We start from the raw sequence: 17,503 nt of genomic DNA, 5'->3' as shown, positions 1-17,503 counted from the left end.
CGCTACCGCCTGCCTTACGGAAATCGGCGTAAAATGCTGGTACCTGGGCTGATTGTGCGCATGCGCGAACGTAGGTGGTGCGATTAGCCACTGCGGCAATAGAAAGGGTTGTTAACAGTTCACTAGCAAAAGAATAGATTGCAAGTAATAATTATCAGATACAGAGACGAGGTCAATCTATATACATGATAATGTTCAGGAAATGATTAGATAAAATAGGGATTTGGTAATGGTTCTAATTGCAAGCGAGGACGTGTAACTAGTTAAAAATCTTTAATGTATTGTCAAAAGGCTACAGAAATTACTTAAATTCTTTTATTTAACAGAGGAATTTTTATGAAAACTTAGACCCTAGTCTTATAGCATAGGACTAACAGAATTTATTATTCAATAAGAAAACTTACTGAAAATTATAATATTCTTATATATTCATCACTTTTTCAGTATCCACACATGTTTATAGGTTCAAATGCCATATTTCAAAATCCAAGTTATTTATGAAAAAAAAATCTGATAAATTATTTGTGTGTGCAAATTTTTAAATCTAAATCTCTAAAATTAAATTATTTCCGTCTTTTAAATTACATCCGATTATTTATTTCAATTTAATTTAGTAATGTGTTTGTACTAATATTTCTAATTTCTTTGAAGTACTTTTTGTGTCTTGAAAATGCCAATTATTTCCATAAAAAAAATAAACAGTCATACAAAATTGTTAATAACCAGTATTATACGATTAATTATTCATTTAATAGTTGCTGTAATCGCTTTTAACTTATTTCATGTCTAAATTTTCTACACAGAATTCCTCAGTCTAATTTTTATCATCTTTTCCCGGACGAAAATTTTCAAAGAGGAATGCATTAAAGTCTTGATTGCTCAAAACACATCTTTGAAGCTAAATGTATTCTAAGAGTTGTTTCAAATTCTAAGAGTTGTTTTAAATGTTTTACTCAGAAATCAACAATGGATTATTATAGAAGTATTCACCAAGTTGTGATTTCAGTTGTGAATCGTGCAGCAAAAGGTTTACGGAAAAGTTTTACGCAATCTTAAAACACATCTCATCTCTCACTCAGGAATTAAACCATACTCATGTGAAATTTGTGGTCGTGGTTTTGTTCTGAGAGGAAATATGAAGACTCATCTTCGAACTCATTATTGAGAAAATTCATCTGAGTGTGAAGGTTGTGGGAGACGTTTCATCCTGAACGGTAATTAAAATACTCATATTTAATGTAATTTATACTCATTTATGTAATTACCTAAATATCTGCTTTTATTTATTAGTTTTGGTAACATCATGCTGGGTTAGAATTTAGCGTTCGTGAGTTTTTATTTTCTATAAATATCTCGTCAGAAGTTCTTATTTCCTCAAATATTTTATATAAAGTTTACCACTTTCCAGAATTTTCGCAATATTATGTTTCAAAGGAAAAAAAAATAATTTTGGATTTAAATCACACAAATTTAAAATCCGATGTGCATTATATGTGGTAATTTGTGAGCTCATAAAATTATCTTCTATAAATACGAAAAAAAAAAAAAAAAAATTATTCGCTGTGATTTTAATCAGTCTGTAAAATAATATTCCTTAAAAAATCTGACGCTTGATTTCATATCAATAAGTGAGTCAAATTAAATTAGTGTTTAACATTATTATCATCTATGTTCATAAATTTTCATCATCTACGAATGAAAATCAAAAGTGGTCTCGAAATTTTGCGGCAATAGTATTGCAGTTAAATCAATACAACAGGACTCAGACGGGCGTAATTTTACATGTCTTCGTGGTTAAGTATATGTGCATTTTACCTTTTAAAATTCGTAAGTAGCTCATTTTATATATACTGTTTTTCATTTTTATACCTTGTACGTTAGATTACTTTTGCTTTTTATTATTGATAGCTTGAAAAGAAAATCAACCAATCACAGTAAAGGAAAAACTGTATCATGCGCCATTAATATACAACTTTAGAGTATAATTAAGATTCTTTTTGTTATAAAGAGAAAAATGAAACTTTTGTTTTTAAATATATTATGCTCTAAATACAGGGTTTCAACAAATTAAAACATATTTTTCCGTTAACGTTACAAATAATACTTTGAAACTGACAGAACTGGCATTAGCTTTTGTGAACAAGCAAACCAGCTAGTTTTTTCAAAGCGTTTTTTTTACTCATCTGATGGCTTTTATCGATATGGAGTTATAGGGTGCCATTGGTTTTGTTTATGTGTAGTGGCTGTTATTTTTGTTCATTATGTGACAGAATCATTTGTAAATAGTGTTTTCAGCATGTTTTTTGCATCAATGATCTAATTTTTTAACTTTAAAATGTGTAAAAAGGCTAATTAGCGTCGATCAACTTTTCTGAGAAGTAGGATCCACTCGCCCATTGTTTATTGTGTGTCGCGGATTTCGCGAAAAAAGGTTTTTGTGCTTTAATGTTTTCCCGTGTGTTGATAAACTATGCTTATTGGTTTATTATTCCTAAAATACAGTTTCTAAAAAGAAATTCACGATGGAACATAACTTTTTACCTTCGGATCTACCGACCCAAGTACCTAGCCTGGCTGCCGCTATTGCGATGAGCTCATGTGCTTACGCTTATAGCATTTTCAGTGATCATCCGATGATGGAAAAACCTCCTATGCTTTCAATTCCAAGCAGTACAGCACGCACAGAAGGTGAAGTTCCAAACCAAAATTCTTACTTAACAACAGCACCATCTAATGGTAATATTAATCGTGTCAATCCGAGCTCGAATGCTGGTCAGTCTGAAAGGGAAGATAATAAAAAAGCGAAAATATTTCCCTGCGAAGTTTGCGGGAAAAAATTTTCGCAAAAAGGAAATTTAAAAAATCACATGTTCTGCCATTCAAAAATAAAGCCATTTAACTGTGAAGTCTGTGGGAAAGGTTTTACCCAGAAATCAACAATGGATTATCACAGAAGTATACATCAAGGTTTAAAACCTTTCAGTTGTGATTTGTGTGGCAAAAGCTTTACACAAAAGGGTAATCTTAAAACACATCTCATCTCTCACTCAGGAACTAAACCGTACTCATGTGAAATTTGTGGTCGTGGTTTTGCTCAGAGAGGAAATATGAAGACTCATCTTCGAACTCATTATGGAGAAAAACCCTTTGAGTGTGAAGTTTGTGGGAAACGTTTCACCCTGAAAGGTAATTTAAATACTCATATTTTATCCCATAAGGGTATTAAACCATTTTCCTGTGAGATTTGTGGGAAGACTTTTGCTCAAAAATTAAGTATGGAATATCACATGAATAGCCATACAGGTAATAAACCCTATAAGTGTGCTGTTTGTGGTAAATGTTTCACTCAGAAAGGCAATATGAAAACTCATATGAGGTCTCACAGTGGGGAAAAACATCATGCTTGCCAAATATGTGGAAAGTGTTTCACTCAAAAGGGTAATATGAAGACCCATATGAAATTGCACTGCCGTCCACCAGATGTTGATAAACCGTATCAGTGTGGTATATGCTGTAAATCTTTTGTTACAAGATCAAGTCTAGAATGTCATATGGCCAACCATGTTAATCGAGGAATTACAGGGGCAAATAAATCCGTTGTTGGCACAACTCCAACATTGTCAGTGAATAGACGCGGCAGACCTCCAAATGATCTGTCATTAAAACAACTTAATGAGCATTTAGCTAAACAGGCAAATGATCTTTCTATGAGACAAATGAATGAAAATTTGTATAAACAAGAAAATAGTGAACATGGAAACAAGCAAATAAATGATCATTCGGTGAGGCCACTGAATGATCCTATGTGTAAGACAGAAAATCCAGTTTCTTTACGGACTATAAATGATCATCTGATAAAAGCTGGGAATTCATCATTCAAACCTAATGATCCATTTAGCAAGCAAGGGAATGAATTATTGGGGAGAGCATTAAATGATTTTGGTAGATCTGGAAATGAAGCGCTATATAGATCTTTACATGAGCATATGGGTAGACCAGGTCATGATTTTCTGAGTAGGTCACTTAATGGCCATTTAGTAGGTAGATTAGGAAATGAAACTCTAAATCGACATGTTAATGAACACATAGAAAGATCTTTAAGTGGTCAGTTAGGGCGATTAAGTAATAATTACCTTGGTGGGCCTAGTAGTGACCCCATGACACGTCTCAATAATGAGCAGATTCTAAGGCAAAATGAACATATGAGAAGGCATGTAAATGAACAAATGTTAAGGCCTACGAATGATCACATGGGTAGACCAAATGCTGACCATTTAAATAGGCAAAATAATGATCATTTGAACAGACCAAACAGTGATCACATGGGAAGGCCAAATAATGATCATTTGGGTCGGCCAAATAATGATCATATGGGAAGACCAGGTAATGATCACATGGGCAGGCCTGGAAATGAGCACATGGTAAGACCTGGAAATGAACATTTGGGGAGACCAAGTACTGAGCATATGAATAGAACTAGCAGTGACCATTTGGTTAGAACGAATGATCACTTAGCTAGATCAAACGCTGAGCATTTAGGTAGGCCAAACAGTGAGCATTTAGGTAGGCCTAATAATGAGCATTTAGGCAGGCCAACTAATGATCATATGGGTAGGCCTGCTGGGGAGCATATGGCAAGAGCATCTCATATAGAAGAGCACTTGGGAAGACCTGGAGAACATTTAGGACGACCAAGCAATGAACATATGACACAACCTGGTAATGAACATTTAGGCAGCTTAAATAATGATCATATTGTAAATGATATGAGTAGATCTACGAATGAATTAATGGCCCGACCTAATAATGATCACATGGTTCAGCCTGGTAGTGATCATATGGGAAGATCAAATAATGAACATATGTCAAATAGAGGAGGAGATCATATGGGCAGATCTAGCCATGAACATATAAATAAGTCTGCAAGTGAACTCATGGTTAGTCCAAATCATGATCATTTTGGAAATGCTAGGAATGAACATTTTGATCGTGTTAATAATGATCATATAGACCCTGCTTCAAATGAGCATTTGGGAACTGTATCTAAAGACCATTTCCCAAGACCAGGTCCTGATCATCACAACAGAAATGAACTTCTGAATAGCCCACATAATGAGCACTTAGTACGACCAAGTAGTGCACATCTTGGAATGACTGATAATGAACCTGTTTGCAGTAATGGCAGCGATCATTTGGATAGGCCATCAAGAAATGCATCTGTTGATCCATCGGTCAATGAAAACATGTCAGAGACAGAAAACGAATTACTGAGGACCCCAGAAAATGAACTTCCTGTACAACTGACTCAAAATTAATCTCCTCTGATATGTGAATAGTGGGGTTAATGCTAGACTGCTTTGTCGTTAATGCTTGGTTTTTAATTTAGGAAATCTGCTTCCATCTGTGACAAGTTAAAAGTTTTAATCTGTACAACGTTTCATAATTCCCTAGCAGTTGATAGCAGAATTAATCACAAAATGTATGCAAAAGACAGATATCATTGCCACTACACATAGCACCAAGAGCCACAAGGACTAATAGAACTTTTAGTAAAAAAGCCATTTAGGAAATTTCCTGGTTTTTTGTCATTCAACTACAGTTTTTTATACAGAGCTTATCACACTAGAAAAATGTTATGCAATAAGAATTCATAAACATCATATGTTATTTTACTTAATGCCTCTATCTTGAGGTGAATGGTTACATAGTTTTGTAACTGTTCATAGATAATAATTGCATTTCATAGCCTTGATCATCTGCCTAGTTATTTTAATTAATCAGTTGTGTCAGGAGCAAAACATAAAATCAAAGAATTTCCTATGCACTTGATCTGCTTCTGAAACAACTGATTTCTCTTTATATCCCACCTACTCACTGTAATATAGTTTCAAAGCAGTAAAAGGATGGCTCAAATTGGAAATAATGCTTTGACCTTGTTCAAGGGAAAGTATGTTTCTGCTCTGTATCAGCTAAAGTACCTAAGTGACTTTATTTGTGTATTGGTAATGTATAGTAAATGAAAATTTCAGTTTAAAGCATAATTGATGTAAAACTTGGAAACGTGTGAAATTGACATTTTGAATGTAGCAGGATGTTTTCCTAAGTACTTATCTATTGTAGTTTCTGGACAACAAAATAGATTTAGTATCGTTAAACATTTTATTCATGCAATAATTTTTATCACTGGGTGCCCATATTGCAGATGAGATGAAACACATATTAAGAATGGAAAAAGTTGCTATTTAATTTAGGTAACTAGTAAGTGATTTTTTTTTTTTTTTTCAGTTTACATTTTAGCAGAGAAATATTTAAATAATTTAAATTATATATATGTAAATATTGGTTAATGAGAAATTTGAGTAACATCCTCAGCATTCTGAAGAAATTTGTTGTTAACAGATGTTTAATATTTATGTTACTAGAAAGTTTTTATACACCTTGAAATTTCTTTACATATAAAAAGAACTATATTACTAAATCATTATGGTGTCAAATGGGGCTATCTAAGAATGATTTAATTTTCATTTATGAAATTATTGATAAAATGTCATTTTTTTCACTACATATTTCATAATCATATTTTTCCATTAGTAAAGATTTAAAATTTTATATAAATTTTTAACCCGTATGAAGATTTAATTCCATATAACAAAATTGTTGGTGATAATTTACTTAGTCCACGACTTCATACTGAAGGTCACTTATTATTTTGAGAAGTTGGCTAATCTAATAGAAATCTATATTATACAATCATGTATCATCTGTGTGCCAGTTACAAAGCAACATTAAGATTTAATTTCTGTAGAATAGAATTCAAACACGTGACTTTTAGGATTTTATCGTTATTTAAGAAATACTCATTTACAATGCAATGCTACGCAAAAGCGTAGCTAAGGTTTTCAGCGCTCGGGGACACCTAAAGATTTTGCGCTCCTTTCTGTGTTCCAAGAATGGAAAGCATTTCATTCTGAAATGTGTATCATCAATTTCGTGCCTTCTGTATGCTAAACCCCCCTTGTCCCACCCTAGCTACACCACTGCTTTCACGTATTACACACAGTGTAGGGCGATGCCGAGGAACCTGACAAAGTGATGTTACCTATTCTGCAATACTCATTTGGCAAACAACTTTCTTTATTTTTGATGGTCATATTAAGCATTGTTTTTTTTTTAAACTTATGTTTAGTATTGTTTTAACATTGGTTGTATGAAGCATTGTTTTTCTACTTAGTATTATTCTCGAATAAATGTTTCTTTCATTTAATTTTCCTGTGCTTTGCCACAGTGGTAAACAATATGTGGCAGCATATGTGGTTTTATGATTTTCAATTAAAATGCTTATTGCAATAAGATACTGTAATATATTTAACATTAATTAAATTTAATTGTTAATAAATTTATCCAGTTTCCTAATTCATTTGTTGAGGCCCTTATGATATCTATAGTCTTCATTTTTTAACTTTTTCTATTTTATTGACAGTATTTGTATTTACTTTGGGTTTGTTAAAAAATTGTAAATTCTTTAAAGAAGTAAATTATTACATTTCATTTGTTATTCTAGGTACATTAATCTATTTTATATTTGTTTTATAGTATCTCTTAAACCATTTCCCGGCATATGTTAGTTTTCAAAGTAGATATATTTAATAAATAGTGTATTTTTCCTCTTTTCTTAGGGTAAATTCTCTATTAATAATTTAATTATTAATAATGCAAAAAATACCCAAAACAAAAGTAAATTTTAAATATTAAAAAACTAGTTATTGTCCTTGATTGTAAATTATCTGCAGATTATTAAACAAGAAGTTGAAATTACTATATAAAATACTAATTTAAATAATTCTGACTAAAGAATTTTTTTCATTCATGGTTTTAAATTGAATTTGTGTTCCTTGGAGATGGTATATGGAAAGTTTTCTTATTATAAATTATATATATATACATACTTGCTATCTTATTCAATTGTTTATAATTTATAAATAGTTTAAAATAATGCAGCTTATGAAATAGTTCATATTATATTGTATAATAGTACATATATTAATTCTATACCAGCTAGTATAAATATTATTTTGAACTTCATAGCTTCCATTTTATTTTTCCATAGTGTAATAAAATGAAAGGAGAATGATAGTATAAGAGTTATTCATTGAAGTAAAACATGAAGATAAATCTATTTTAAGTTGTAAGTTATAAAATTTGTTAAGAATTTTATATCAGTAAAGGAAATTTGTTCTAGACATTGTTAAAATAATTGAAATACATATAATGCATAATAATTTTAGAGTTAAAAATTATTAAAATTTGTTTCTAATGTTTTGAAAAAAATTTTATTTCTGTTACTCTTCTGTTATCAGGACTGGATTTAGTAATGTTTATGTGTATACATGTGCGTGTAGATGTAGTTATATACATTTATGCATGTGTGTGTACACACATGCATATATACATACACTACATACGTACACATGTGTCTACATACATACATTTCTGAATCTGAGCTTTCTTATTATGGTTATTTAGTATGCCAGATGGGACTGAATATATATTCACAAATATTATTTGTGCAATAATGTTTAATTATTCTTTTCTTCATTTTAAAATATTTAGCTAAGAGCAAATAACTTTGAGGTTTCATCTTAATATATTACTTTTATATAGTTCATTTTCATCAGTAATGCTTTTTTCAGTTAGTTTTTTTTGTATATTTTAGACCTTAAGTTATAGGTTCATGAAAGCTGTAATGATCTTAATTATGCATTTAGTACCTTTAAAATTAAACAGATACATATCTAGTATAATAATATGATATTTGTATATAACTGCTTGGTATAATTAAAACATGCATGTCAATAATTCATGAATATATAATTTATATGCATCTTCTAGTCTGTAATGAAATATATTTTATATTCACATAATATCTGATTATGTGTACAAGCTGCTGTTGTGCATGTATAGAGTTTAATAACAGCACAAGGTGGGTAGGTAATTTATTGTGACTAGTTATGCAAATAAAATAATAACAGTTGAACATTTTTGTTTATAGTTCAGTGTTTAACAAGGGCTAAAATTGTGAATGCAAAATGTTTAACCTTTAAATATTTAAACATAATGTAAAAAACATTGATATTTTCCTACTACCTAAGATCTGCTAATATAAAGATTCATTTTGTGGTGTGTAAAACTTTGTTCATTGCCAAAGGTTATTTTAAATGATTTTCGCAATTTCAGACTTGGGAGGGAAAAGGGTTGCAGTGAGATTTTGTTCCTAACCACCTTCATTCGTTCCTTTCATGTTTTTTAACATAAAAATTTGCCATTGGTAGAAGTGTTCGTGGTAAACAGTTTTTAAGTTTATGTCAAAATCATTTGAAGAAAATACTTAATGTTTTCTTAATTTTAAGTAGTTTTATTTGATTACTTCTCTTAGGAAATCAATATTTGTGATCATGTATCTGCTATGAACTCCTTGTAAGACATTTAATTTTGAAAATTGACCCCCTTTTTTAAAATTAAACAAATCTGTTTCTTAGAATTATATAAGGTCTGCTTCATTTTTAGGAAAGATTTGATATTTTAATTAACTATGTGATAAATATTTTAGAAACTTCTATCCCAGCACTGGAATTCTGTACTTCCTCTACTTCATTTTAAAGCATTTCATATAATTTTATTATAATCTGGATTTTTATTGATTGACTTTTAAAATCTATTATTACAGTGTAATTTTAATATATATATAATAATAATAAAATATAGTGCTGTAATCTATTATTACTGCATAATCTAATTGAAATTGTTGCTTACCCAGTCTAACACACATGGTTCATATAATTTTAGTAACTTTAGTTACCATATGAATTAAATGTTTATTTTATACTGTGCATACATATTCGTACATGGTTACTGAAAATATTTTTGTTTTCAAACCTAACAATAATTTGGATATTTGTATGCCAAGCTATAAAATTTTTCAGTGAAACTGCATTTATTTTGGAGTTATTAATTCCTTTTATGTATCTGTGGGCACCCATGTAACATTTAGCAAAATAATTATTAGGGTATTTTAAGAAATCTACTTATTTGCATGATATCTATGCAGATGGTTGAAAATGAAAAACTGAACAAATTATTTTTTATTATATTTATTAATTTTTGTATTTTCATATTATGCATTTCCTTATAATTATTATAATTTATGTCATGCTTTATTGGTCTTTTTGCTTAAATATTTATAAGTACATAAATTTAATTTCAGAGGTGCTAAAAATTTGATTCCTTTCTTTGTTGAGTATTATGTACTGTTCAAACCTTTTACCTATTATGCATTTTGCTATCCAGCAACTATGTAACATTAGAAACTAAGTGATTGCAGAACATTTGCTATGCAAAGTTGTAGTGTGCCATTATTAGACTGTCAGTTTCTACAGGGTAGTTAATGTTATATGGAAATAGATGTGTTAGTAGTTTGTTTACTTGCTGCCGGTGTATTGTATATATACTATGTATCTGTCATAGCAGAATATGTTCAAAGTATAACTATAATGCTTGTCTTACTGCATTTTAAGTGAAAGTCTGAATTAAATCAGATCAGTAAACAGTTTTGAACATTTGTATTTATATTAGCGTTTAATTTACTATTGACATAAACTACTCTACATAAAAATTTTTTTTAAAAATATATTTTGTTTTTATTACTCTTGTTATAGCTGTATGATGTTTTTCCAATTTTTCAAGTGGTAAACATATATTTTATTTTCATGTCAAAAATGAAGGTATCCATAATTAAACAAATCTGTTTCTTAGAATTATATAAGGTCTGCTTAAATATTTTAATTATGTTAATTGGTGAACAGTAATTGGTGAACTTTTAATGTATCTATACTTGTTGTATACAAAATTAGGTTTGTAATTATAAGACAGTTATTTCAATTTTTATGCATAATTTGTATCTCATTTGCGTAGTAAAGTTAATGAGTTTTTATAATCCTCTTTAAATTTAGAGGCTGTAATTTTAGTACTATGAAAAATTTGTTACATCATGTTTTTCCTTTAGTGTTACTGTTATTATTGTTTATAAAGAATGACGGTTATTTTCCAAAAGTTTTACTGAATTGGCATACCCTTGTAAAATTTAGTAAATATATATATATAGTCTAAGATTTAAATCACTATTAATCATTTTATAGTGATAGTTTGTTTGAGACACGATATGCATTGTTGAATAAGTAGACAACAAATTGTCACATTTTTACTTTTATCTGTTTACTTAAAATAAAGCAGTATTCCGACTAATTTTATATTATATCTTATGATATACTTTTCACTGTGTAGTTATTCTCAATTTTATGAATATACTATATTACGGAAATATTTGGTCTTTACATAACGTATATTAAAAAAATTATGAAATTTAAAATTGGATACAGTTTATTTAAGTGTTATTTAACTAAATTTTAATAAAAACTGCAAGTTTAATTATTTTCATTTTTGTATTAAATATATTTAAAATAATATATTTACATTAATTATATTTTTATACTTTTAATCATTAAATAATCAGTTTCTTTTAAAAGTGCCTGAATTCGTTTTATTTTCTTTGACTTTCAAACTTTAAGATCATTAATTTCATGAATTTTTATAACATCAAGATAAAATTAGTACTATAATATGACATTGTTTCTCTTTCTAATGCCATACTCTGCTACTTACATTAATTTTTTGAATGTGTATATTTAAAAGAGATGTGTCAAGGATTGATTACTAATGGAGGTGGAGATTTGGGGAAGAAAATAACCTCCCATTTTGACATTTTATGTCATCATAATTTTTTGGCATGTTATTTTAATTAATTTTTAAGTAGGTGATTGCTCTCCATACATCATTTAGATCTTATTTTTACTGTGTTTATATCATCATGCTTTTATAAAAGCTTTGCATAACGTGTCTCTTGTTTTTGTGTATTTGCTTCTCATGCATGAACAGCAAAATGTGCTTGTAAATATCAATGTCTTTGTGGTTTTGTACAATGTTCAACAATGACTTCAACAGCTTTTTAATTACCCCTTTTTTTACAGTTTCACAGCAGATTTGTAGTTGCGATAACATTAGAATCATAAGCACTTAAACAAGGTGTAGTTTTTATATTTAAATTTGACATTTCGGTTATTTGGGTTGTTGATACGTTATTAAAAATGTTTTTGCTTTGCTCTTTTGTGTCATTATTTAAACAGCAAACTGAAGATAGACACTGGATTGCAATTTCAAGAAGACATCAAAATATAATGCTTAAATAGTTTTTGAAATTCTTCCAGTCTCGAACTTGACATATGTTATCAAATAAAATCATTTTCTTCTATTTATAAGTAATCAACTTTAAGAAGTAAATAACATTATTCATTATCTTATGTTTGTATTTTCTAAAATTTTTTGGAAAGCTTTGGAACAAGAGTTAATTTTTTTTTAAGTCAATCCCCCCCTTTCTTAACATTTACAAAGTAGCTGCTCTTATAAATCCTCTAAAGGGCAAATTTTTAAAATATTTTTGCAAATGAAAAATCATGAATTACTCTGTGGGATATTTTTTAAAATAATTTTCAACATAAATTACAGCTGTTAGATAATCAGTGATCATCAAACTTTGCCAAATTAAGAAACTTCATAAAGCTAGCTGTACATATATTTACACATTACATATGAGGTGTGACCAAAAAAAAAAAAAGAAGAGCGACTAAGTGTGTAGCTTGAAAAGTGGAGTTGACAACAGCTGTTATGGTGACATCATGCCACACACCTCTATCCATGCGGCCAGTTTTGACTTAACTGACCACGCCAATGGGGAGTACTGTGTCCTTGAGCGAACACGTACAACTGCATTCTGCCGGGAAAATGTGTAATTTAAAAACCGAACAGCGAGTCAACATAAAATTTCTTGTAAAACTTAAAGAAATCAGCCACGGAGGAAACATTTCAAATGTTAACCGAGGCTAATGGAGATGAAACTTTTGTCTCATGCTCATGTGTTTGAATGACATAAGTGGTTTTCAAGAAGGGACAGTGTGGAGTTCATCATGATTGAATGGGTTCCAAGTGGTCAGACTGCTAATCAGTACTACTACATTGAAGTACTAAAAAGACTTCATGAAAAAATTAAGAAAAAAAAAAAAAAAAAAAAAAGGCCACAGTTGTGGAGTGATGGATAACTGTTGCACCAGGACAATGCACCTGCTCACATGGCCCTAACTGTCAAACAGTTTCTGCCCAGAAAAAACATTACTGTGAATGGGGCATCCTCCTTAATCAACTGATTTGGCTCCATGCGACTTTTTTTTTTTTTTTTTAAATTTCTTGTTAAATCTTACATAAAGGGAACCCATTTTACCTCAGCTGAAGAGGTTCAGGCAGAAACAGAGAATCTCCTGAAGGGCCTTCCAAAAACCTTGTTTCAGAACTGTTATCAGCAATAGCAGCACCGAATGCAGAAGTATCTGAATGCTGAAGGGAACTACTGTGAAGGTGATAATGTCACTGAGAACTAATTCTGTAAGTATAATGATTTATTGGACCAGTCTCTTTTTTTTTTTTTTTGGTGTGTGTGTGCGTGATACCTTGTATGCTGTACATATATTCACACATTACACATCTGTGCGACACTTTGGGCTTTTGTCATTCTCAGAATACACAGGATGATCAAAATGTTTATGTAATAGGGTATAAGAAACAATGCTAAGAGAAGCAAAGATATATATAATCCTCTCCTGTGGCAATCCAGCATTTTGGCAATGTACTTATTAAAAAAAGAAATATAGAGATTATAGAAAAAGATTATTCATCCTTGCTCTAAAACCTTTTGTCAGTAATATCCATAACATCATCATCACATGAAAAACACATCCAGCAAAGAACATTTTTCAGATTTCTAAACAGATAAAAATTACTTAAAGCAAGATTTGGCAAATATGAAGGGTGGAGTACCACTTGGATTCCTGCAGCAATTTCCTTTAGCAGAGTATTATGATCATAAAGAATTTCCTGTGGTAACTTATATCCTTCTCATAATCAGTCTTCATTTCTTACAATTTTATTATTACTTTACTGCACACAATGCTTTTATGATTGTTGTTCAATGCTAAAAAAAGTCGTCATCAACACTTTAGTATCCCAGAAACACTGGCTATAACTTTGGCTGAGGATGCTGACACAAAAAACTTTTTTTTTTTTTTTTACAGAAGAAAGCATGTTTCCAGATCATGTTTTGTTGCTTTACTGCCAAAGTGGTATGCCCACATTTCATTTGTGTACAAGTATCTATAAAAAAGCTCTTCTGGATCGTGCTGATACACTGTTTACATTGACTCGAAAAATTTCATATAATGAATTTTATATGTCTCTGTTAACTTTCTGGGCTGAGACTTTTCCCATCCTAAAGCGTTATTGATGCGTCCCATCCTAAAGTCTTTCCTTAAAATTGATTCTGTGCTTTCAAGTGATATATGTGCAATTTCTTTCATATGCCTTAATTCTATTACAAACTGAGTTTTTAAATGTCTATATGATATGATTTATTCCACTTTGGCAATTACTTCTCTTGTGATTGATATAAATAGATGATCTGAACATGAATTATCTTCACAAGTAAGGTGGGCTATTATCTCATAATATCTCACTTAAATTCCTGACTCGACTTGTATTTCAAACGTAAATATTTCGTAATGATTCAAATTTGTATTTCATCTATCTATTCAGCTGCTTTAAAAAAGATAAAATTACATTACTGATATTAAATTTACTATTAAATCTTACACTGAGTTATGTTTAGTAAAAATTTCATCTAAAGCTGTCTACTTTTTAGCTTCTCTACAAACATTTTGATTGTTCCTCAAAGACCTTCATCTGATTTATTCTCATTCTTGGGTAGTATGTAAATTTTAACACACCACCCTGACCATTAAGTGGTTAGTAAAAAGAAATCTTGGAGTTTTTAAGTGAATAGTGTCTGTGTAGCATAGGATAAAGTAACCAGACGTCCCTATTTTGGCGAGACAATCTTGCATTTTGGAGGACTGTCTCGCATCCCGTCGATTTTTAAAAATGTCCCGCTTTTTAGAAAACATCTGTATTTCTTATTTTAAATGTACTGTAAAAATATATTACCTATTATTTATTAATTATTATAGTAAATATAAAGAAATAAAAAAACCACATAAAATTCATGCAGAGTAAACTAAATTAGGCGATGCAACGAGTTAGGTTTACTCTGCGGTGTTGGATCATTGTCGTTACATTTCGTCAAGGAATATGTAATGTTAACGGAGGAACAGCTAGCATTAGCTGAAGGTCTATTTGCTTTCCACACCATAAACCAGAATCAAAGTTTCAGATCTATTGACTGTACTGACTGACTGAAAATTTGCAGGGCAAGGAGAAAAGCAATTATTTGGAATGTTTTTTCACTATATTCGTTTTCACAATTGCAGAAAGAATTAGCTAAATGCACATTTATATCCATATATTATGATACTTCCAACCACAAAGATTTAAAATTATTTCCCACCATTGTTAGACTTTTTGATATAGAAACAGGAATTAAAATTAGAATATTAGATTTTATTTCATTGTCGGGTGAAACTTCATAAAGAATTTTTGATTCAACAAGTACCTTTTTTTAAAAAAGAATAATTTGAACAATAAAATTATTGGCTATTGTGAGGATAACACTAACACAGATTTTGGAAGAAAAGCTAGAAGAAGCATCAATAATGCTTTTACGAAACTCAACGATTTGAACCAAAAAGTTTACGGAGTAGGTTGTGCAGCACACATTCTACACAGTACTATTCAAACGGCATCTGACTTACTTCCAATGGATCTTGAAAATTTTATTGCAAAAATTTATATATATATACTGTGTGTGTTGAATATTTGGAAGATTTTTGTGAAAGCGCAGAAATCGAATATAAAAGAATTGGTTCAGAAAAACATGATGGCTAGCTCTTTTACCAGCTGTAGAAAATATTCATAAAATATACGAACCATTAAAATAATACATTTTATGACAAGATAAATGTCCAAGAATATTGCAGCTCTTTTTTGAAAATGACATCACAAATTTGGCTTCAGTTCATCCACAACCAAGCTACATTAGTTCACAATGCTGTGAAAATTATTGAAGGCGACAAAATTTCAATTACGGAAGTGGTAAATGAAATCAAAAAATATTTTTAATAATGTATTAGCAACCATTTTCTGAAAAATAATATTTTCAAAAATGATCTTTTTGATGAGGTGTCATTGGTAAAAAGATACGTTACTGAAGAAAAAATTAAATGTTGGTTGTCTGCAAATGTGGAAACAGACAAAAAATGGACGAAGTTATTCCTTCATATAATATTCCTTATGAAAATATTTTGAAAATTGTAGAACACGTGCTCTCTCTTCAGGAACAAATGCAACAACAGAACGTGTTTTTTCTAGTATCAATAAAGTATGGACAATTGAAAAAACGCAGTAGAGCATCAAAACATTAAAATCAGTATTAAGAGTAAAATATAATTTGACAAACTCATGCGAGAAATTTCACAACATTTTAATAAATGATCTGAATCTATTGCAAAGTATTCACTCGAATAAAAAATATGATCGTGAAAAAAATATTTTTTTAAAAATAAAAAATTAATTAAAAAAACATAATATTCAAATTATAGTTTTTTACAAATATTTTTATAGTTACCAATAGTTAATAATAAATTAATTTTTCTATATTTATAGACAAGTATATGAATGTATATAATATTTTTTTTTGAATTATTAGTCTGCTTTTATAACTAAATTACAATTCTCATTTCATTCCATTTGTTCCACTTTGTCATAGGAGCACTTAAAATACTGGCTGGCCAAATGTCTTTTCGAAAGGTTACGCGTTTAGAGGGAAGAGAGGTGGGAGATCCTTAGATCCATTGCTCAAAGCGTTCTTCATCAAAATTTGAATGGAATTTTCCTTTTCTCGCAGATGTATATCTGCCACACTTGTGTGCAGCTTGTGCTGTGGTCTTGGTGATAAGACATCTAAATAATTTATACGTATCAGTCATTTCCAATGAATGTATTAAAGCGCAAGTATCCAACCATTTGAAACAACACATTTGCTGAACAATAATGGCAGGTTCTCTATGGTTCGAAATACCACTTGTGTTTTTAAAAATTTCACCTTATTGGGCCTAGTAATGCTAAATTTTTTCTAATGTCTAGCTTATTCTTTTCATCAAAACTTACATTAGAAATATTCTCAGTGAGATCAATTTTATTCACTTTAAATATTGAGTTTTCTATATATATAATACCTTATTACTTTGCATTAGGTTATAAAAATTTAAAACATATTCATGTATAATTTCACTTCTATTGAACATAGCTTTCCCTCCGAGTTTTTTCGGAGTTAAATTAACTTGGCTACTTAATTGGTAAATTGTATTCCTTTGATTATTTTTTTATCAGTGTATCC

At 30.0% G+C, this 17,503-nt stretch overlaps 1 protein-coding gene across 1 annotated transcript; it reads left to right on the top strand.

Moving 5' to 3' along the window:
* The first annotated feature begins 2,169 nt into the window (after window positions 1-2,169).
* On the top strand, window positions 2,170-12,212 carry LOC118194794 (uncharacterized). Its single transcript, XM_035365997.2, has one exon. The coding sequence runs from the start codon at window positions 2,523-2,525 to the stop codon at window positions 5,313-5,315; it is 2,793 nt and encodes a 930-aa protein (XP_035221888.1). The 5' UTR covers window positions 2,170-2,522; the 3' UTR covers window positions 5,316-12,212.
* Window positions 12,213-17,503: the final 5,291 nt, after the last annotated feature.

The sequence above is a fragment of the Stegodyphus dumicola genome, chromosome 8 (assembly GCF_044657685.1).
Source record: "Stegodyphus dumicola isolate Sdum_Otavi_A_Nest chromosome 8, ASM4465768v1".
Classification (NCBI taxonomy): Eukaryota; Metazoa; Arthropoda; class Arachnida; order Araneae; family Eresidae; genus Stegodyphus; species Stegodyphus dumicola.
This window is presented reverse-complemented; position numbering and strand designations above follow the sequence as displayed.

What these genes read in the sequence shown, in the direction of transcription:
- LOC118194794 (XM_035365997.2), top strand. Translation starts at nt 2,523, where the DNA reads ATGGAACATAACTTTTTACCTTCGGATCTACCGACCCAAGTACCTAGC.